The 22,464-nt window shown below is 38.7% G+C and overlaps 10 protein-coding genes across 10 annotated transcripts; 3 read left to right on the top strand and 7 right to left on the bottom strand. All coding sequences in view use genetic code 12, as the record gives it.

Moving 5' to 3' along the window:
- Window positions 1–34: 34 nt before the first annotated feature.
- On the bottom strand, window positions 35–1,351 carry SPAPADRAFT_135055 (uncharacterized protein; the record flags this gene model as incomplete). Its single annotated transcript, XM_007374092.1, has 1 exon — window positions 35–1,351. One exon carries the CDS (start codon window positions 1,349–1,351, stop codon window positions 35–37), a length of 1,317 nt encoding a protein of 438 aa, XP_007374154.1.
- An 810-nt stretch (window positions 1,352–2,161) lies between these two features.
- On the top strand, window positions 2,162–4,120 carry SPAPADRAFT_59997 (uncharacterized protein; the record flags this gene model as incomplete). The annotated part of the gene is made up of 1 exon (XM_007374090.1): window positions 2,162–4,120. One exon carries the CDS (start codon window positions 2,247–2,249, stop codon window positions 3,783–3,785), a length of 1,539 nt encoding a protein of 512 aa, XP_007374152.1.
- On the bottom strand, window positions 3,255–4,118 carry SPAPADRAFT_59998 (uncharacterized protein; the record flags this gene model as incomplete). The annotated part of the gene is made up of 1 exon (XM_007374091.1): window positions 3,255–4,118. The coding sequence occupies one exon, from the start codon at window positions 4,088–4,090 to the stop codon at window positions 3,827–3,829; it is 264 nt and encodes an 87-aa protein (XP_007374153.1).
- A 133-nt stretch (window positions 4,121–4,253) lies between the features above and the next one.
- On the bottom strand, window positions 4,254–7,985 carry LRG1 (Lrg1p; the record flags this gene model as incomplete). Its single annotated transcript, XM_007374089.1, has 3 exons — window positions 4,254–7,605; window positions 7,641–7,647; window positions 7,709–7,985. 3 exons carry the CDS (start codon window positions 7,983–7,985, stop codon window positions 4,254–4,256), a joined length of 3,636 nt encoding a protein of 1,211 aa, XP_007374151.1.
- Window positions 7,986–10,419: 2,434 nt separating this feature from the next.
- On the bottom strand, window positions 10,420–11,836 carry SPAPADRAFT_59994 (uncharacterized protein; the record flags this gene model as incomplete). Its single annotated transcript, XM_007374088.1, has 1 exon — window positions 10,420–11,836. The coding sequence occupies one exon, from the start codon at window positions 11,195–11,197 to the stop codon at window positions 11,039–11,041; it is 159 nt and encodes a 52-aa protein (XP_007374150.1).
- Window positions 11,837–12,093: 257 nt separating this feature from the next.
- SPAPADRAFT_59993 (snoRNA-binding rRNA-processing protein) lies at window positions 12,094–12,723 on the bottom strand (the record flags this gene model as incomplete). Its single annotated transcript, XM_007374087.1, has 1 exon — window positions 12,094–12,723. One exon carries the CDS (start codon window positions 12,690–12,692, stop codon window positions 12,141–12,143), a length of 552 nt encoding a protein of 183 aa, XP_007374149.1.
- A 188-nt stretch (window positions 12,724–12,911) lies between these two features.
- MRPL6 (mitochondrial 54S ribosomal protein uL6m) lies at window positions 12,912–13,589 on the top strand (the record flags this gene model as incomplete). Its single annotated transcript, XM_007374086.1, has 1 exon — window positions 12,912–13,589. The coding sequence occupies one exon, from the start codon at window positions 12,912–12,914 to the stop codon at window positions 13,587–13,589; it is 678 nt and encodes a 225-aa protein (XP_007374148.1).
- A 163-nt stretch (window positions 13,590–13,752) lies between these two features.
- SPAPADRAFT_59991 (mitochondrial 54S ribosomal protein uL3m) lies at window positions 13,753–14,661 on the top strand (the record flags this gene model as incomplete). Its single annotated transcript, XM_007374085.1, has 1 exon — window positions 13,753–14,661. One exon carries the CDS (start codon window positions 13,789–13,791, stop codon window positions 14,626–14,628), a length of 840 nt encoding a protein of 279 aa, XP_007374147.1.
- Window positions 14,662–15,300: 639 nt separating this feature from the next.
- CRM1 (exportin) lies at window positions 15,301–18,552 on the bottom strand (the record flags this gene model as incomplete). The annotated part of the gene is made up of 1 exon (XM_007374084.1): window positions 15,301–18,552. The coding sequence occupies one exon, from the start codon at window positions 18,550–18,552 to the stop codon at window positions 15,301–15,303; it is 3,252 nt and encodes a 1,083-aa protein (XP_007374146.1).
- A 930-nt stretch (window positions 18,553–19,482) lies between these two features.
- On the bottom strand, window positions 19,483–20,916 carry MDH1 (malate dehydrogenase; the record flags this gene model as incomplete). The annotated part of the gene is made up of 1 exon (XM_007374083.1): window positions 19,483–20,916. The coding sequence occupies one exon, from the start codon at window positions 20,841–20,843 to the stop codon at window positions 19,830–19,832; it is 1,014 nt and encodes a 337-aa protein (XP_007374145.1).
- Window positions 20,917–22,464: the final 1,548 nt, after the last annotated feature.

Here is a 22,464-nt window from a genome sequence, read left to right as displayed (position 1 = left end):
ACAAAAATTTTCGCAAACCACAAAGTTGCAAAAGCTACACCAATGGCGTTCCCTCCCGTGACAATTCCTCGGGTGAGAGAGATACTGAGTTTGGACCGTGGTCATTGTTGTAATCTCCGTAGTCCAAATACCCTTCGATGGTATGTGTATAAAAGAACTCACGATTGTAATGATCCAACTTGTATCCATGTTCCAAACGAGAAATCAAGTCCGGGTTGGAAGTAAATGGCCGCGAGAACCCAATCAATGTTCTGTCGTCGGAGTTGACATCATGAAGTAAGGTTTCGTAATGCATGATTACGCCATCCTTGACTCGTAAGTTTTGGGCATTGGATTTAATGGCAAATGGATCACCCTTGTAATTGGTAGCGTATCCCCCACTTCTAACGACAATCCCGGACCAATGTTGAAGTAATGGGTCATTGGATTTTCCTGTAGGGTCAGCATCAGAAGATCCAGAAACTCGAGGCTCGGTGATGGAAAGGTACGCAATTTCATTACCCTGATTCTTTCTTTTTTCCAATTCCTGGAAGACATATCTGCAGAATTCAGCCGGCGGGAACTGTTTTTCATCAAGGTAGTCCTTAACTCCTGGATAGACCATTCCGTTGTGGGTACTCCATGCAGTAACTCTCACACCCATTTTAGAAGCACCAATGTCAGGGTGTGCAATGCATTTATCAAGGATTTCCAAAAGGAAACGACATCTATTCTCGACACTTCCTCCATACTCATCAGTTCTTTTGTTGGATAACGGAGAGAGAAATTGTTCTATTAATAACCCAGAAGTACCATGTAGTTCTACTAAATCAACGTCTGCTTTAGTGATACAATTAGCAGCAGCAGCAACGAAATCGTCTTGAATTTGGTGGATCTCTTCCACGGTTAATTCGCGTAATTCCCACCCCAACTTCTTGGCGGTTTCCTTGTGTGTTTCAGTATGGTAAATTGCTGATGGAGCAGTATATGGAATACCATGCTCTTTCAAAAGTTCGATCTTGGAGACACGACCAGCGCCAATAATTTGGGCACTGACAAAACTACCGTTTTTGTGAATCACATCGCTGAGTTTCTTTAACGCTTGCAACTGGCCATCATTCCATAACCCAGCTTTAAATGGGAGAATACCAGCTTGTGGTGAAACCATCATCGATTCTGTCACCACGAGTGTGCCTGGAGTCCGTGACCTTTGATGGTAATAGTCAAGCATGATATCGGTGAGGACGTATTTTTCCGGATCGGTCCGTGACCGGGACGTTGGTGCGTGAACGACACGATGTTGCAACTGGAGAGCACCAACTTTAATCGGCTTGAATAGGTTGGACTCGGCGAGACTGTCTGATTTGGTCATGGTATTGAACTTGGGAAATCTTAATCGGTAGAAGAAGGTGTTTACCCGGGAAAGTTCTGATAACATTTGGTTTCTGATAAAATTAATACGATTTTTTTTTTTTGATCCCGGAAAAAGAAATAACCAAAACAATGTGGGTCAAAATAATTGGCGGAATTATCATCCGATGTTACGGTTGATTACGGAAATGTGAATGACCATTCAGCCACATTACGAGGCGATCGACTGGCTAATTTAAACGGAAATGTTAACCAAAAGGAAACGTTTGCTTGTACGATAAATGTCGCAGGAGACATGGTTTTAGTGAAATGTCGTTTTGAAGGGGGGGGTGCGAAGTGGTAGTAATTTGGCAACACGATTTTGTTAGCACTTTTCTGAGTAGATAAACCAGGTTCTTTCAAATACGCATTCGACAAACGCAACAAGCTCTGCCAGAGTATATCGCACTTCTATGGCTGACCATAATTTTCAGAATCAGTATTTGGAAAGTAAAGTTTGGTCATTTGATGTGGTAAATGAGAGATGCGCTTTTAAGCGCCAATCAATTACCAGATTGACGCAAGAAAAGAACAGATGGTTTGCGAACAAAGGATCAATCCCTTTTAATCCATTGCCATTCTAATCCTCTGGATAATAGCCCAGGCTTCATCTCTATTGGCTGATCTCACGCTGCATAGTCTAAAGGCTAAATTGAATGCATCCACAAACATAAACCCCTACGCAAAAAATCTTGACCAAAAATTCTAGCGAGAATTTTTCCTTTATTTTCCACCCCGCCTGTCTTATTGTTATCCCAGCCCTTATTAATCTAACAATGCCATCCGGGGAGTGAAAATAACGTTACAAGGGCATCTTGCTGAGTAATACTGTGAAATTCATACAATTCATCTTCAACATGATCCAAAGCCTACCTGACGAATTTACTGCCAATTCTTTTACTAACCAAATCACACCAATGCAAAGCTCCTCGCCTGACCCCTTCCCCGCCACTGAATCAGATGCTCCGAATGCGCCGCTCAATCCAGACACTCATGAGGATGAAAACCCCCAATTCCTTAATGTTCGACATCAGGTGGAATACGAAGGAGAAATCCTCACAGTGGATACCACCAATTGGAGAATATCCACATTACTCAAGTTTCAAATTCTTGCTGCATACACCATATTCACATTGTTCGGTCTAGCTGAACAAACAACAGGAACAATCATTCCTAAACTCCAACAACACTACCAAATCAATGATCTATACACCAGTTTCATCTTCTTATGTGGTGTTACAGGATACCTTACCATGGCTCTAATTTCTAATATGACACACGAAGCATTTGGGATTAAAGGGGTAACTACGTTGGGAACAACTTCCATGACGGTGGCATATTTGATTGTATCCACAAAGCCACCATTCTTTGTCTACTTGATTTGTTCCTTTATGAGTGGACTCGGTTGTGGTGGGTTAGATGCAAGTTTAAACACTTGGATGGGAAATCTTGTTGATTCAAATCAACTAATGGGAATATTGCATGGTTGTTATGGTATGGGCAGTTTGATTTCGCCTACTTTGGTGACTTACCTCATGGAAAAGAAGAACAATCCATGGACTTGGAATCAGTACTACATGGTATTATCCTCAATTGGCGCATTTTGTGTTCTATTTGTTATCCTTAGCTTCAAGTACGAAACTCCTAAAAAGTACAGGTATACTACGAAAATAAGAAACAAGAAGGCTCAGGAATCAATTGAAATGGACTCGATGAAGGATTCGTTTGAAATTTCTCAGGAGGAAGTATCAATAGATACCGAAAGCGACGACTCTTCAGCAAGTTTAGCCAAGGTGCTTAAATCAAAGATTATATGGATTCTCTCCGTCTTTCTTTTCATATATGTCGGAGCAGAGGTGGCATTTGGGGCATGGCTAGTCACCTACCTCATCCGTATCAAACATTGGGCTTATAAATCTTCAGCGCATATGTCTACCACGTTCTGGTCAGGTTTAACTATCGGTAGAATGGTCCTTGGGTTTGTCACCGCCCACTATTTTACTACTGAACTAGCTGCCAATTTGACATACACTGTCCTTTCATTTGCAGGATACACACTCTTCTGGTTATTTTCCTTCACGAAAATAAACTGGTTGTTATTCGGAGTTGTATTCGTTACTGGTGTAGTGGTTGGGCCAATATTCCCTACGACAATCATAGCAGCGGTAAATATCTTGCCAGCAAGCTATCAAGTGGTTGGGATCGGGTTCATATGTGCGTTTGGCGGTGGTGGTGCGGCTGGAATCCCATTCCTCACTGGACTAATTGCCGAATCCAGCGATGCAGGGTTATCCATTCTTCCACTCATTGTCATTGTCCTCTTTGCGGTGTTGCTCGTCATATGGGCATTGATTATTTTCAAATACGCAAAATCCTACAAACGCAATAATTTATAGAACTTTGTATTAAAGTGTATAGACCTCTATAAAACACATAACTATACTTTCCCGCCTTGGGCAGCCCATTCGTCAGGAGTGAAGCCCTTCTGGGTAAACGCATGGATCCCCGCTATTTCTTCCTTCAAGGCGTTGTTCACCAATCGATGTCTCATTAATTTGTTCTTGCCCTGGAATAAAGGCGACACGATAATCACGGCAAATGCCTGTCCACATCCTCCAGACATGTCTTCCACGGTGACGAGCTCTGCCTGTAGTCTCTCTTGTATTATCTGTTTGAATGTATCTACCGTGAGTGCTGACATTGGGTGGTGGTGGTGGTGGTGGTGGTGCTTACTAAACAGTGGTGGAGATTTTTCTGATAATTTTATTTTTCAGTCATTTTCTCTCTCGACAAATAAAGAAACTACTCTATACACATAAAAGTTAATAATAGTACATTTATTACACATGATACATAAAGAACATCTACACCTCTTGGGTCTCTCCGTTCAACTCACCTCCAACCCTATTCTGGCTTTTGGACACGGTATTACTCTTGACTTCCACATTGGAAATGCCATCGCGAACATCCACGTCAAAACAGCTAGGATTCTCCTTAATGTACTTGTCAATGACATTCATAATCTCCTTAGTCGACAACTCCTTCTCTTGTTTGCCAAGCCCACAACTCTCGTAAAACTCAAGCAAATCATGAGGAATAATACTCAACTCTTCATGCAACTCAATTAACTGGTTGACAACTTCAATAGCCAAGAAATAGTTGTCTCCTCCAGTCTGGATATTATCATTGTTCTGACTGGCACTCTTGGAAATCAAAATATTGGGGGCAATAACAGTGGCTAAGTTATGCGTATCCATTTTAGATCCAGTCTCTTCATCAATTTCAGAAAATGAAGCCACCCAGCTAAAGAAGTAAAGCAACACTTCAACCAAATTACGATGGCTTCGTGGCATCATACAGTAAATCAACTGCAAGATTCTCTTTCTCATCACCGGGTTAGGTTCTCGTTGTGAGCTGATCCATACATCATAAAGGTTATACGTCAATAGCGGATTAGGCAATTCACGTAACCACTTCTTCATTAATGCCGCTAATTGCACGGCGGTCTGGATACTGAAATCAGGAGACTTGGAAGGGTTCTTGTTAATTTCATCAGTCAACTCTCGCAACTTCTTGATATTACCATTCAATCGGAAAATACCCTCCACCGACATATCCTTTTGTCGCAATGCATTAATCACATCGTCAATCACAATGGGAACACGGAGCTTATTGGGCCCAACACCCAAATCAGAATCTACTCCATACTTCTTGGTTAACTCCAACAAATCAGTACCAAACACATTGGTAGTCTTTTCCTTGTCTCCCAGGCTGAACTTGAATTTATCCCAAAAGGTGGACAGCTTCTTGATTTGGATTAAAGGCAACAAATCATCACGGTTATAATTAGAACTGATTCTCGAAAGTGCCTCGACAGCAATATGTCTCAACATGAAATGCTCCAGTTTAGTCAACTCGGAATAATACTTATTTTGCTTAACTGATGGATGGTCGATAGAACTTGGAGCTTGGGAATGATTAGCACTCAAAATATTATCCAAGGCACCTGAAGGTGACATCATGTTTGATGGACTTCTTGACCCACCACTGCCCTTCATCTTCACTTGTTGACGTTGATATAAACTATTATGATGTTTGAATGCATTAGGACGTTGATCACGGGCTTGTTCAGCTGCAACAATTCTGGGAATATCATCCAAGGTCAATGATTTCTCATTCTTCAACATGTCCGAAGTACGATCAAGTTGAGTATTGGTGAGTTGTCTCTGGGGTTCATCTCTAATCTTGAGTGATTTCTTAACCACGACTTTCTCCAGTTTTTGAGTATCAAAAGACAACAGGGATGATCCACTATCCATTCGTTTAGGTTGGATGATCTGGGGTGAATCAAATGAAAGATCCGCCAATTCTTCCGCGATATGGTCATCATTTCTAATTTCAAACTTACTAGCTTTATCAGCCTCAGGAGCTTCGACAATCACCGACTTCCTAGCATTCTTCTTGACGGATCTTGACAACTTCTGTGACTGTCTCTTGGTACGTAATCTTGTCACATCACTCAATGTTTGCGAATAACTATCCACGGGTGACTCTTCGGGAATTTCCCTAATAGAAAGTCGTCTATTCAAGGCCGTTTCCAACACAGGGATTTGCATAAAATCAATCTTCATCACTGTACGCGATCTGAAAAGAGCAATCTTTAACAAATAACTTAATTGAGCCAAGTCACTGATCACTTCAAATCCACCCACTTCTCCACCGTCCTTGTTACAATTATTACACACTAACCGGTCAGTCAAATCCACTTTGCACAAGTCAGCCTCTTCAATCAGGATAGGATTATGGCATACACTACATTCAAAACACTTGATATGCCAACGATGGCTTCCATTTCTAAAACACGACTTCTCAATGCTCTTGCCACATAACCTACAAGCATCTGTAGAATTAATTGGAATAGACAATTTAGCATTAAGCATATGCAAATTCTTTTCATTGGCCTCGTCAAACGTAAACGATTCATATTCAGAAGTTAGTGTCAAGAATTTATCAATGGCGGTGGTGGTACCATACAATTTATTCAATCGTAACGCATTATTCAACCCTATTCCAATAAGTAACTTCAAATAGTGAGCACATCCAGTGATGACTGAAAGCAACTCAGCCGAAAGTCGGCCTGACTTAGCGATATGATCAGACTTTCGCAAAATCGCCAAATAACTCATAATCTTCCCCGTGATATTTCTTGGTTCCTTCTTCAATGGTTGGAAATACTCTTCATTGGGGCTAGTCAACGATGATTCCAGATCATCGTACGTATGCTGTTCAGGTAACCTTTGGAATTTTTCCTGAAGTAAATCATTGGAGGAACCACACATTTCAAAAATGGCATCAAGGGCATTAAACAACACTTCGACACTCAAAATCAATTTTCCCGTAACAATCAACCCATTAAATTTGTCGCCGGTGCATGCATTAACAAGCATGTCGGAAATACAAGTTGCCGTGGTCTCTTCGTATCCAGACAAAGTCAACCAACATCGCATGACAACTTGCTCAATCTGTTGTTCAATGTGAACGAGCAATATCGAATTCACGGCATCTTCTTCGTCCTTGTCACTGGTTGTCGTCAATGCTTTAATATTCTGTAGTGATTCCTCGGATAATCCATACAACTGTTGCAACCCTACAGAATCAGAAGTTATGCATACATTCCAAAACTTGTGAACCATATAACATTCAGGATGCCATTGTTGTTTTCTTCCACCCCGAAATAATTCCACAAACTGCTTTACAATCGATGAATGACATCCTTCACAATGGGAAGCATACAATTTGGAATAATGGTAATGACAATAAATATTGGATTCATGTTCATAATAACTTTCATCAGATTCAAATACCCGTTTGCATACAGTACACTTGAAATGTTCCAAATGATATTTGTTCCCCAATGCGGTGATATATGGTCCTCGTAATGCACAATTACAATTAAAACAAATCAAATCCAACTTTTTGAAATAGTCATATTCACACAATGCTACTTGCTTTACATTACCATTGGTGTCCTTGATTTCGTAGGGGAAAAATTTGGCTGAACACTGTTTACCACATTCATTACATGTAAAGCACTCGACGTGGAAAGCGCACCCTAAGGCACGGACAAATTGGCCAGTTATTTCCAATCCACATTTATTACACGTTTTCTTGTTTCGCTTGCGCACCTTCTTGGCATCGGAGTCCAAACTAGAAGTACTATTCGTTGTAGTTGAAGAGCTGAGTTGGTTGACTCTGTTACTGGAAGTACTAGATCTGAGAGGGATTGGATTGTTTCTCGCGAGCATCTCCTCGGAGGAACGCAGTGGTTGCTTGTCAGGAGTAGGAGAAACGGCAATAGAATGTCGATGAGACGGACTCAACTGGGTCGAACTGGTGGATTTATTGGTTCTTTCTTGGTATGGACGTTGTGGTGCTGGGGTAGATAAACTTGAGCCATAAGTGGTGTTTGGTGGGGCCGAACTTGAAGGTCGACTAACTAAATTAAATTCGTTACGATCTTGTTTCTGCTGTCTGTAGGTATCCTCGGGCGAATATGTGTTATCGGGCATGGCTGTCCAGTTTGGAGTATGTGACATTTTTTGGGTGATTGGTGCAGAAGGTGGTCGATCAGTTTGTGAGTATTGCTTCTGTTGCAATGGGTTTGGCGATGTGATCCGATCATATTGTTGTTGACCTGGTTGGTAGTTTCTTTGGACAGATCCATTGTGGTGAATTGGTTGGAATAATCGTTTAGTAGGATGTTGATTAAACAGAGTCGAATGTGACCTTATTCTCGAATGGCCAAAGGGATTATTGATCTTGTGAGAAGCGCGTCGGTCCAGTTCATGTTCAATAGACACAGACGGTGCCGCAATTGAAGCCCGCTGGTCGTGAGTATTATTGACAATACTTATAAATGTAGGCAGTGGATTTGGGAGGTATGTAGTGTCGTTGTTGTCTTGTTGTAAAAATCTATCTGTTGTAGCGTTGCCTCTGTCGAATGACTCGTTAGATGGTGATGGTGGTAGTGGTGGAGTCTGGGAATGTCTATGAGGCAGTTTCTGCAGCAGGTGGTGTCGAGCCATGTTTTATTATAGTCTTGTTTCAATATATATGTTGCCTGTTTTGGGGGTCTGCTGTGAGTAGTGCAGAATATAGTAAATTAAAAAAAAAAGTAGGTTGTAAATGAATGACGAAATAGTTGGAATAGTAATATATTGAAAGCAGAGCTTACCGGTTTGTAAAAGCCTATTGGGCAGCCGCTAGTGAATTTCTATTTTTAGGAAATTGTTATTGTTACTTCAAAAGCCAAAAAGGACAGTGCAGATGGTAAATATTCGGGTATGCTAGATCTGGTCTCGATATCAATTTGATTGATTGCGGTCCTCCTGCTCCAGTGTCTTTGATTATTCTTCTGTTCTGATTGGTGTTGTAAAACTGAATAGGTTTGTTTTGATTTTGTGCGTGATCGTGCTTTTGATCGCCACTTAACTATGGTAACCAATTTAACCTAGGGTAGTGTACGCTAGTAGGTGAGAACAAACACTTGCTAAAAGATGTTGCGGTCAGTCAAATAAAAGAAGAAGAAACGCAGGTTCTCAAAAAGTTGGATAATTTCTCGTTCTTGCCTTGTCCGCTGTGTTTTGGAAATTTGTTAAGGAAACAAAAGCTCAATTGTTACAGATTTTTTTTTGTTTTCGTATTCGCCAGCAAAAAAAAAAAAAACTGGAAATTAAAAAAAAAAAGAGCAAAACTAAAAAAAATATTGTATCTAAAAAAAAAAAACCATAAATCAAAAAATAAATACTGGTAACAGAGAGAATCCCAGCCATAGTAAGTTGTACTGCATCAACTGATAACTAATAATACATCTGTGAAAACGGCATAATAACCAAAGATATATTGTTGTTGTTCAACTCACTTGTCTAATTTTAACTTGAAGCTCAACATAACAATAAATACAGAAATTCCCGCGACAATTATTTAATTATATATCACAAACCCATTGTTTTGTGTAATTAATTAAATGTTTAGTTTTTTTATTATTTTTTTATTATTGAGATTTTATTTTTTTATTTGACTTTCACTTTTATGATTTGATAAATGCGCGACAAAGGTAGCATATAGTAGATGTATATAACTGGTAAAAGCAATGTACAAGTTCATGCATTTCCGACGGTTCCGGAGTATTGGCAAGGCACGCGATTTACGGCGTGAAACATACGTTACATACACGGCTGAGACAGACATCTTTGGTCGCCCCAAAAAAATAGGAGACGGGATCAAACACAAGAAATAACGTAAAGAAAAATCACGTTTAAGTTTCTATGCTATAAATCTAGCCCGCTGACATCATCGATTTTGTCAGGTCTTTTTGTTTTTAACATCTCGTGCATGTATTGTCTAACAATAGTATTCCAAATTAGACCCATCTTGTCTTTGTCCTCAGTGCACCAGTTGGTGTCATAAACCACAAACAAAATATTTTTTTACAGGTCACGGTTGCATATCTCGTCAAAGCAAATCTCTTCCGTTGTTTAGTCTTCGTAATAAGTAGGTTCCTGTTGCTAGAAGCCAGGTAGTTGGTGAACATTCGTATTAAAGGCTATACTAGTATAATTCACGTGAATTAAGGTTCTTGGATCGCGGAGGGGGGGGGGGGGGGAGGAATATTATTCAGTGCTTAACAATAGCCCGGAGAAAGATTACAATTTGGCACTGAGATTTTTGCTCTAGTAGGTTCCAGTATCCTTTATGTTTATAAACAAACCCCAAGTATCTATATACTGCATATTTCTTGTGATTATTGTTAAATCAAGTCTATTCTATATAATTCTTGCCAAGATTATACTCGGAGTGAAGTGTCAAGAGAAAAAATTTCCAAACTACGAGCTTGCGTAAACGGAGCTCTCCTCTGTTAACACTTGTACAATGAAACAAGTTTAGTAGAATATCATCTCTATAGAAGAGACTTTACCCAGGTTACTGAGCCCTGATAATAATGTATAAAGCACCACCTGTATACAGTATGTGTGTAAGATCATATATTTTCTTGCTCAACTTAAGAATTTACGAGATGCACAAAAATAAATTATTTTTCTTATGCTCCATTACAAAATACCAAATTAAAAATACTCAACACTTTTGCGTATTCCATGCAGGAATACACATTGCCCGATTAGGCAAACGTATTATGTATGCGACATTCGTCAACTATGTCCCAAATCGTCTAACACAATCCGATTCGCGAGATCAAATTCTGGTGCGGAACAGGGTTTGTGTCCATTACATGCCTGGTTAGGAAAATGGCCTTTTTGATAAATGGAGTAGGCCAGCCCGAGCAAAACAGATTTGTTTCCATCAAGTATTTGGCAAGTCGGCAAACAAACCCTCTTGGTTACAGGGTTTACAAAGGGATGAATATACCGAACATATCCCTTCTTTCACTTTTATCGGTTATGCATAGAACTTGCTGTTAGCGAATGATCAAACTATTAAAGTTGAATTGTTTTTCAACCATTTTCTATTTTTTAGCAATGAATCTCTCCAAACCTAATCGGAGAATACTGAACAATACTTGGACTTTAACCCGCATATGGCTTGATTTGGTAAGGTTGAGTATAAAAGCAGTTCTGGGCAACTGCGGTATCTAATATATGTAGATTTCACTTGGACCGGCCAATTGACAACCGCCCAAGCAACAGTTGAATTTGTTGTCAATACAATAGCTTCCTTTGTCAGGGTAACCAAATTGTTTGTATAAAAGCATCTCGTTAGACAAAAATTCTCTAAGGTTGATTTCATTCATTTTGGGTAGACCATCCTGTGACGCTAGTCTTATACTGGGAAAATGTATCACATTTAAGAATTCTAGAATTCGATGGTGATAATAACCATCGCGGTCCAATTATAATTCTTGATCGTTAATGTTAAGATATATTATTTGTATATTTCTTGGAAAATATCATGAAATATTAATTGACAACATGGATAAATACCATATTTGATTCCGCCGAGTTTTTTCCTGTATAACTTCCAAAGTCGACAAGATTTTCAAGTTTTTGGACGTCGACCTTTAATTCCCAAATATCTATCTAAAGACTTGTCAATATATCTGATCTCATTCTGTCCAGGTTGAAATCTTCTAATGTGGTTCGTTTTTTACGGCCCTTATCTTTCATACAAATTTGGGGCGGATGAAGCAATTTTTTATGAATTGGTTGGTACTTTAAGTAATATGGGTAGTTTCAGTTTCTTCTGATTTTATAACTTTGTAGCTGGGCTCTTTGATTAAGTTTATGACAATGGGATTGTCTATATTGTCTATCCGCCCCATAGTACTAGTATTTGAGTGATGGAGAATAAAGCGTGAAACCCAGAGTCTTGGTAAATGCACAAGCAATATTATCTAGAATTGTAACATAATTTATCTGCATGTGCTGTTGATGGATACCTATTGTAGCAATCCCACTCCGCTTTTGCACAGCCCATGTCGCTTGGGATCCAACAATTCAAGTTTGCCGGTATTCCACTAATATTCAATCACAGTCTTTCCAGCCTGTTCCGCCAAAGGTCTGAAATATCTGTCTATGTTATAGCTTTTGAAGGCTATTTGTGATCAATGTTCTTTAAATGCCTACGTCTGTTTTAAAATCAAGGCGACTTAGTCAAGCCCTTGATATTTACTATGAACAGTTCTGATTAAGATTAGTTCGTTTTATTAACTTCTATAAATAATATACACTGTCACTCTAAGACAAGTCGAAATCATCAATCTTATTTCTATACTTGAGAACATTTCTCTTAATCTTGGAAGTGTCAACCCAGGTCAAATAGTCTTCCAAGTTTCTAGTCACCAAGTAAGCAGGGTCAGTAATGATATTTGGACCAACTCTGACATGCCCTTGTTCGACAAACATCACTGCATCACTCATAGTCTCGGCCATCTTCAATCTGCACATAACAACCCCGATTCTTCTTCTACATATGGCACTCACAGTGACTTTGTTTTCCAAATCAGAGATTTTCGCCTTGGTTGCTAATATTCCCATATTATATAATTTCTCCAATAATAACTGTTCATGCTTTATTCTGAATGGATCTGTTGGTTGTAATAATGACAATTTGTGGGCTAATTTTCGGATTTCACCACATATTCTGTTGTATTTGTGATAATCTTCTCGGTTTTGGATATGGTATGTTCTCATCACTTGGGTATCTCGGTGTCCTTGATCTTGTTTCCAATCAAGGAAGTCGACCTTCTTTAACAACTTCTGTTCATGATGTTTCAATGCTCTGACCATCTTTACTTATTCTTGTACGTATTATCTGTGTAGTAGGTATATTGCACTCACATCTCTAGTTGAATTTTTTTAAAATAAAAAAATTGAGATGGCTCAAGATATGATCACGTGAGTGTATGCACGTGAGTTTTTTTCTCAACTTAAAAATTTTCATCAAATCGAGTTATTCGCAAGTTCAAACGAAGGGTACATTGTGGTGTTTATACCTAGTTCATACCCATGTTTGCAAGGATACCCAAAATAGCGAGCGCCAATACGCTCAGACAATTTAGCACCTCCGTGCCTGCTCTTTCAAACGTCGGAAAACAACCAATCAGATTGACCGAAGGGGTCACCGCCAGCATCGAATCCATTCCTCATGAATTCTGTAAAACATTCACCAAGGGTAACCAAAGATATGTTTTGGACAGACAAGTGGTGATTGCTGGACCTCGTGGAACATTGAAAACACCAATTCCAGGATTTGTCAAGGTAGACAACGCTAACAACAACCTTGCTGTTTCGGTCGAAGACAGCACCAGTAAAGTCCAAAGATCATTATGGGGAACATATCGTGCTCTTTTAAACAATAACGCTATTGGAGCATCTGAAGGTCACTTGGCAGTTGTCAGATTTGTCGGTACCGGTTACAGAGCCATTTTAGAAAAAGACGCCAAGGGAAATGATATAGTTTCTTTAAAATTGGGTATTCCAAGTACACCACAACTCAGAATCCCCAAGGGATTGACTGTCACTTCTCCCATCCCAACCAGATTGGTGATTGAAGGTACTGACTTGCAACAAGTTAAATTGTTTGCTGCCAAGATTAGAGCATTCAAGAAACCAGAACCTTATAAGGGTAAGGGTATTTTTATTGATGATGAAACTATCCAATTGAAGGAAAAGAAGATTAAGTAGTCTAGTCGTGATATACTAACCTTGTACATATTTAAAATGCATTGTAATGTTCTGAATGTATACTCCTTTCGTTAACCTGTAACTTGTAAAGTGCAAAAAAAAAATTTTGTAGTTTGTATTGAAAAAAAAAAAAAACTTCACCAAATTTTCAAATCGACCTATTGTAACAACAGAGACTTAAGGAGCAGGACATTCAGCAATGTTGTCATTCAACTCCGTATCTAGCAGAGTGCTACAAACATTGAACTCTACGTTCAACTTCACCGCCACCCGTCATGCCTGCAAAATCACCTCCATCCACGCCATCACGTCCATGAAGACACAACCTAATCAAGTCAACCACTCTGTGGAACTTGGCAACAGAAGAAAGTGTTTGTTGGACAGACCAGGATTGTTTGGTATTAAAAGAGGAATGATCACCTGGTTCAACGACAATGGTCGTCAATTTCCAGCCACTGTCATCGAAATCGATTCCGTGGAAGTTATAAAACACAAGACTGAACAAGAGTTTGGATATACCTCCGTAATGGTTGGTGCTGTCGACAAATTGAAGAATGTCAACAATTTAAAGCTTTTTGAACAAGCTGGTGTTTCTCCAAAGCACAAGCTCGGTGAGTTCAGAGTTCGTAGTGAGACTGGACTCGTTCCAGTTGGTGCTGAATTAAAAGCTGACATGTTTGCCGTGGGTCAAATGGTGGACATTAAAGGTATTACTAAGGGTAAAGGTTTTGCCGGTGTTATGAAGAGACACGGATTCAAAGGTTTGGCTGCCACTCACGGTGTTTCTAAAGCTCACAGAAAACAAGGTGCCACCGGTGGTAATCAAGATCCAGGTAGAGTCTTGCCAGGAAAGAAGATGGCTGGTAGAATGGGTGGTAGAAGCAGTACTGAAATGAACTTGGAAGTTTTACATGCTGATGGAGATGCTGGTATCTTGGTTGTTAAGGGTTGTATTCCTGGTCCTAACAAAGCCTACGTCAAAATCACCGATTCCGTGAAACTTTATGGTAAATCAATCGAAAGTATTGAAAGGGATTAATCTTGTACATATATACTAATAAACTTTTTAAGTAATGGAGCTTGTAAAGTATTCTCTAGTTCTCTGCTTCTCTTCCATTCAACAATTCTTCTCTACAGGTAACAGTATCGACTGTTAAATTCTCTCTGCGTTTTCACATACTGTTCCAATTGTGTTAACACGCTCAATCATGCTTCTTCACACAGTTGGTTTGACCACAAACCAGCCTACCTGAAAAAAAAATGATGGTGTGCAAGACACACAGACAAACCAACAAAGCAATGTCAAAAACATTGGATGATTTGCAAAAAAAAGTTCCAAAAACTAGCTTGATACACCATTAGCAAAGACAATCCCCGGATGGTTCTGGGAAAAGGCAAGAACCATGTACGATTAAGAAATTGATCTTCTGGCGATGGAGAAGAAAGAAAACAAAAAGGGGACGTTGAATTTTTCTCGATGCGAACGTTTTTAAATACTTTTTGATAAGCCGGGTAACCGTTTGCAAAGTAATATAACTGGAGAGACATAGACTTAGACATAGACATAGACTTAGACATAGACTTAGACATAGACTTAGACTTAGACTTAGACTTCTACAACCATATTATGCGTTACGTATATTTTAAACAAACATTATAAAAATATTAATATATAAATTTTTCAGCGAGGGTAATCAATGAGCAAACACAACTAATCGTCATCCACCATTTCAGAAGGTCTAATTAATCCACCAACCAACATATCTTGTTGTCGTTGCAACTTAACCTTTTCTTTCTCTTCAAGTTCTTTATCTTCAGCAAACAAGTAATCAGTTGGATCACCTCCAAACTCCTTCAATTGAACCAAGAAATCACGTAATATACCTTTGAATCTTGGCAAATCGTTGTAAACCGACGTTAAAACATTAAGGAAATTGACCAACTGCTCCTTTTGTAAATTATCAAATGCTGATGACAACAATTGGGATAAATATTGCTTCAAGAATTCTGAATTGGAAGTTCCTTCTGGGGCTTGGTCAGGAGTGTATAATGGTACTTTAATCACATTGTCTTGGACCAAATGGATTAATTGAGCCAATAATTGCGATTGGTATCTGAACCCAGCCTTGTGATCGGGTTGAGTAAAGACATAAAATGTATCTGACAAGATTTGGAAATAGAAATTTTCGTAAAATGCCTTGGTAAATGGAGTATCGCCCAATTGTTCTACATTTTCAACCAAGTCTAATGTAAGTGATAATCCATTATCTTCAACTTCTCGGTTATTGTGCTTCAATGCCCACAATGCCGCGTTGATTAATGATTGGAATGCATCTCCCGATAATTGCAATAATCCCTGGAAAGACTTGGAGTTGATTTCCTTCAATAATTTATAAAATTCAACACGATGTTCAGGATATTCAACAAAATCATTCTTGATCATATCCAAGGTGCATTCAAACACATTTTGTAAAATTAATACAACCCCGTCAGGAATCAATCTTCCGACTTTAGAAACCAATGCAGTCAAAGTTCGTAATACTTCAGCGTCTCTAGCATCTGGGACATTGGAACTGTAATCTTCCAAAACGGCAGCAAATAATGGTTGGGCCAAATCACGAACAATTTCTTCCAAATTGTCTGCTTGGTTAATGTAAGTTTCAATCATTTTCAAAATTTCCTTCTTGATAGTTCTTAAACCTCTAACTTTAGGAGTCTTGGTGGCAATGATACCATCTTTGGCAACAGCATCTGAGATCATAGAAGACACAGCCTTGTACAAAGACAACATATCAACATACAAAGTTCCCAATTGTGAGTAGAAGCCAGGTCCCAATGCCTTACATACGGAAACATTGGTCTTGATGATATTAGCAATGATCTTGACAGTATCGGTATTAGTCAACAATTGAGGATCTTGACCAGCCTGTTGGATAATAGCTTGCCAGGCCATGTTAGGTAACGCCATTAATTCGCCCAATAATTTGTCTCTAGCATCTTTTTGACTTTGGGCACTGACAATAATACCACAGGCTTCGTAAAAAGTGTGGACTTGTTGTGGTTGTAAATCTTCAGTAATCGATTGAATATTTCTAATGATTTCATTGATGAATGGTTCTCGTTCACCAGATTGAGTAACAACAAAATGCTTCTTACATTTAAGGGTGATCTTAATGAAGGTATCACATGCCATATCTTGAACTCCCTCGTGAGTTTCATGCATGAATTCAAACAATTTATTGACAACAGTCTTTAAGAATTTCCAATGAGCCTTCAAGAATCTGGGATATTGACCAACGATATACATGATATTAGAAGCAACCACGGCCTTGTTATCTTTTCCTCGCTTCATTTCCGTCAAAGATAACAAATCCTTAATGATGGAAACAAGGAATCTTTTCTCCATATCTTCATTCATGGCACCAGATATGGAACCAATGGCCCAACACAAAGTGTTGATGTTTTGCCATGACCATTCACTTTCATCTATTTGTCGGGCTAATTTCTCAATCATGATGGTTTCAGTATCAACCACATTCAAATGGGTCAAGAAAACTAAAACTTCTCTCATGGACTTGTACAATTGAATTGTATCACTTTCTTTAACAAACTCACGAACAATTTCCCCTTCGTCATTTTCAACAATGAGCACCTCTTCTGGTCTAGCCATGTTTTCAATAATTACCAATCTTAACTTAGACAAGACTTCAGCATATTTATGTTGTCTTAAAGGAAACTTGGCTAAAACAGCTGGGTCGGGTGCACCACCGGAAGAAGTTGGTCTTAATGAATTACCATAAGTCAATTGCATCATAGGTGATAACTCGTTGGATGGTAATTTTCTAATTTCCTTAAACAATTCACTAACGAATCCACTCCAGAAATCCAAACAAGTTTTGAACAATTCTCGTTCTTCAATTCGAGATAATTCTAATAAATAGTACAAGGCATTTTGTAATAACTCTTGAGTATCTGGTAATTTTTCCAACAAGATTAAATTGTTGGACAAGAAAGTACATAAAAACATGGCCAAGTCTTGCAAGAACGATTGATCAGAAGAATTGGCAACTTTGTAAGTTTCTTTCAAATTGGTAGAAACGGGAATAATTGAATATATTTGTTCCATGGTATTCTTGAAATAAATCAATGTCTTTTCTTCGTTACCATCCACTAATTCCAATGAAGAAATTTCAGTTAAACACTTCAAAGCAATTGCTCTTGTGTCTGCAGGAGCCAAGAACTTGTTGGTTAACAAATCCAACAAATTTGTTTGATAAATGTAGTTAGTTGGGATCCATTGAATATATTTCAACAAAGCGTTTAAAGTAGCAATAATTAAGGAAGGCTTAGTAGTCTTATCCAAAACTTCATAACACAACTTGAAGATTTCTTCAAATTCATTTTTCATACTTGTCTTCAATTGTTGAGCCTTGGCTTGGGTTAACTGGTCTTGAGAATAATCAAAAACTTCTTCACTCAATAATTTAAGGATAATCATATTGTTTTCACAGACATTAAAAGAAGATCTTGAGCTCAAGACAATCTCCGGGATGAACTTGGGCCAATTGTGAGGCCACTCTTGTTTCAAAACGGAAACCAAAGTTAAATCAATCTTGTTGATCAAAGCCCTTTGAGTTTCAAAAATAGTTTCATTTTCACAAAGGCTGATAATCATATTGACAATGAAGTTACGAATACCAACTCGTTCGGCTTCGGCCACGGTTTTCCAACGATACTGAATCAATTTGTTCAAACATGACAACGCGATATATTTGGATTGGGAATTGTTGGAATTACTCAAGATTTTGTCCAGTAAAGTCCAACTATCGGGATGCTCTTGAAATTGGTTCAAGACCAACTGAGCCTTCTGTTGGTTTTCTCCTGAGCCCTTGTAAAAAGTATCAACAACTTGATCAAATAAGGAGATATCCAAGTCCTTGGAGAAATCCAAAATCGCTTCCATTGTGTAACAATTGGGTAGTAGATCTAATTGAATCGGAGAAAGAAAGGATTAAAATATACAGCTGATGGTTTGTTGACTTGTTTTTTCTGTCCCTTTCTCTTCTTGTTTGTTTTTGTGTTGCGAGGTGTGAAATAGGAGGAGGGGGGAGGGAGGAGGGAGCGGGAGAGCTAGCAGTAGCAATTAGTATGGTAAGTCCCCTAAAGCAAAACAAAGGGTAATATGTATAGAGTATATGTAAGATGTATTACAATACCAAGATTCAAATGTGTCAGTGACAAGTTTGTTTTGGAAATATCGTGTTGACACTTTCTTTGTTTAAAGGAAAGGAGAGGAACTGAATTTTCTAGAACTCTAAATTGCCGTATCGGTTGGTGATTGATCACGTGTGTTCTTACAAATCAATCTTTGCAACACAACTGACTTCCAATAAAGACAACTTAGTAACACACTTGAGTGTCACGCAAGCTCTGATTATTCACGGTAGCAAAAGCATATTGATGCAACTTGAGGCAATAGCATGCACATTCCGCACTTGACATGTTTAGCACCCGGCCCGGGTTAACATGTTACTACACTGTGACACATGTATGTCTAAATACTTAGAGCTTATGCTCAGAAATTGTTACTAATCTCTGGTTTTCGTTAAGCTCTGCTTTCCATGGTGTGGCTGTCTATTGTATAGTGTCTGCAAGTGTTGTCTCAAAAAATTTTAAAATAGTGTTGCAAAACGAACAACCAAGAATGTACTCAATGATAACTCTCGTTTCAAACTCCCTCCATGATTGGCTAACTCTGCCTACATAATCAAAGTAATCCTAGATAACGCACTAGCTCGAGGTATTTCTTATTTCGTAAATAATACGGTCTCTGTTCCCACTTGCACCAATTATTCTCGTTCCTCCACGTTCAAACTATGGTTTCCAAATTGTTCAACTACATCCAATTGAAAATCCTCCAATGTAACAAGGTTATTAAGAGAGTTCTAAATGACATAGTTTGACAGTTTGATCAAACTAGTTGCTCTAGTGGATTTATCCACTCAGTTCGCATTGACCAAGGAAAGAGTGGGTTTTCTTATGCTCAACTTGCCTCAATTTTGTAACCAGCTGAGCAGCAAGAGAAGCTGACGATGTGGTTCAAGTTCTCGAAGAATACTTAGCCAAGTTCAACTCAATTAGAGAAATAGTTTCTGATAGCTAGATTTTTCCATTCATCGTGCTTTTTTTGTATTGTATCATAAATAAGTTATATATAGAAAAAAACTCAAATACATAAGATTACTTGTTAGCGAAAGCAACACCCTTTTCGACATTCTTTTCCAATTGTTCAATGGCAACCTTCAACAAGGCTTTTTCATCAGTAGAAATCTTGTCTAAGATATCGTATTTGACTTCATGGATACCTTCCTTGCTCAATTCAACTGGTAAGGAAAAGTAGTCTAAACCATTGACTAACTTCTTGGCTTCAGCAGCACCCTTGATTCCAGAATCCAAGTTCAAGAAAGTACATTCAACAATACCAGATTCACCCTTAACAGCCTTCAAGATAGATTCGGCTAAACGGTAACCAGCGTAAGCCATAGATAAAGTAGCGGAACCAGCTCCGTTCTTAGCTTGAACAACTTCATCACCACCAAATTGAACACGCTTAATTAAAGCCTTTTGTTGTTCTTCAGATAACTTCTTGTAGTAATCAGCAGTCTTACCAACAGAATATAAAGGAACAATGGTTTCACCAGAGTGACCACCAATAACATTGACGTTGAAATCAGTTGGCTTGGTTTCTTCTGGATACAATTGGGCGATAAAAGTGTTGGCTCTGACGATATCCAAGGTAGTAACACCAAAGACTCTCTTTGGGTCATAGACACCCTTTTGTTTCAAGGTTTCAACGACAATTGGGACAGTGGAGTTGACTGGGTTGGAAATAATCAAAGAAAAGGCTTTTGGACAGTTTTCAGCAATACCTTCGGCTAATCCTCTGACAATTGAGGCGTTAATGTTGAATAAATCGTCTCTGGTCATACCTGGTTTTCTTGGAACACCGGCTGGGATGATAACGACATCAGCACCAGTCAAGGCCTTGGCCAAGGCGGTCTTGTCTTCTCTGTCAGCTGGCAAGAAAGATTCGGTCTTGGAGTCGGAATTGATGTGGGATAAATCAGCACCGACACCTGGGACATTGACGACATCGAAAAGAGCCAATTCATCAACTTGTGGGTTCAATTTGAGTAAAAGAGATAATGGTTGACCGATACCACCGGCAGCACCTAAAACAGCAACTTTGACCATGTTTGGAAGTTATGTACAAATGTAATTGAGTAGAATAAAAAGCTAAGTTAAACTGGGAAATTTAAACTTATTTGGGGAAGAAAAGAAAGGGAAAAGGAGAAAACAAAAAGGACTGAAAAATTGCAAGTGGCGCAATTACGGGGATATTTATACAATAAGTTATGAACACACACGCACACACAAATTGAAATTTAACCTCCTCGGAAAATTTTAGTTTCTCATACATGAATTGTTTTTACCACTCTTACATAACCTTAGAAAATATTCAATTACTGTACTTCTCGCTTGTGTGTTATTAACAAATATCGGGGGATTCTTGCATTAATTATCTTGGTAAATGGGAGCACGTGATTTGTTAGTTCTGGGGCAAACTCCGAGGACCAGGGGACAATGAGGTGGAGGTGATTTGCCAAAGAAAAATAACTAAAACAAAACGCCGGATTTTCGCACAAAATAAAAATGTGGGTTCTTAGCTTGCTTGATCCGACGAACACCGGGCTTGCGGATCTCCGAGATAAACGACAAGAATCCGGGGTTCACCTGACAGGTTTCTTGTGCGTTGCTCGGCTACAACCTATTCTATAAAGTAATACCAATGGTACCTGTCAAATCTTCAACTAAATCTAAAGCCGACTAGGTGGGGAATTGGAAGATAATGGAAAAAAATTCAGTAAAATTGTAAGCTCCTTCCTCTGGCTGCCCCACTCTCCCCTCCCCTGAACAATTGACCCTCGCCCAAAAAGGAAAAAATGGTTTAATTTTCGGTAGTTATTCTCCCCCCAATAAAAACACCGCGTTAGCAAAGTCTATAGCCAGGGGAATAGTCTCATAACCTGTGGCCATCATTCAAAACTATCAAATAATATAGTACAAATTGGAGAAATCCGGGGAAGTGCAAACTTAATTAAAAATAAAACAGTATTGTAAATAAACGGAACAGTGTACCGAACCTGCCGAGACTTCAACGGATAATGTTCGAGAACTTTCGGAACCGTTGTTTGCAGTAATTTCGTTTGCTAGAGACAGTTTACAAGGAAGAACTCGGAAGATATTTCCCGAGTTGCAAAAATCTAGGAACGAAACTAACCTGGGCCGGGGATATGGAGCTGGAGAAATAGACTGGTGCACGACTATGTCATGTGAAATACATAATTCTTTTGACAAGAAATGTACCCACTCAGGTCCTGTGGCTCATTAAACCTGGCTAATCTTGTGTTCATGCTTGAATGTAGAGAAGTTTTTAATGAAAATTAATGTTTCATGATTTTTGAGTCAATTTTGCAAGAAATTTTTCAGAGTTTTATTAGAAGACTCGCAATATCTCTTACTGTTAGACCAGTACTTAACCTCATGGTCACCTCTGAAGAAGGAACATAAACAAAGTTGAAAACCAAATCTTGATATACTCTAGCTACAAACTATTTCAGCCGAAACATTTTATCCCCAATTAACAGATATCTACCAACTGAAAAACAATTTTTAGACACAAATTGGTAAACTTTGAAACAAAACTTGATAAATTAGTATTGAAATCAACAAACACACTGGATTTCTAATCCTGGAAAACAAAAACAACCCTATAGAATAAACCAAAGCAATTGGGGAGTAAGGCACTAACAGC

Source organism: Spathaspora passalidarum (genome assembly GCF_000223485.1).
Source record: "Spathaspora passalidarum NRRL Y-27907 unplaced genomic scaffold SPAPAscaffold_2, whole genome shotgun sequence".
NCBI lineage: Eukaryota > Fungi > Ascomycota > Pichiomycetes > Serinales > Debaryomycetaceae > Spathaspora > Spathaspora passalidarum.
The sequence above is the reverse complement of the archived record's forward strand: the minus strand, read 5'-3'. Positions and strand labels throughout refer to the sequence as shown.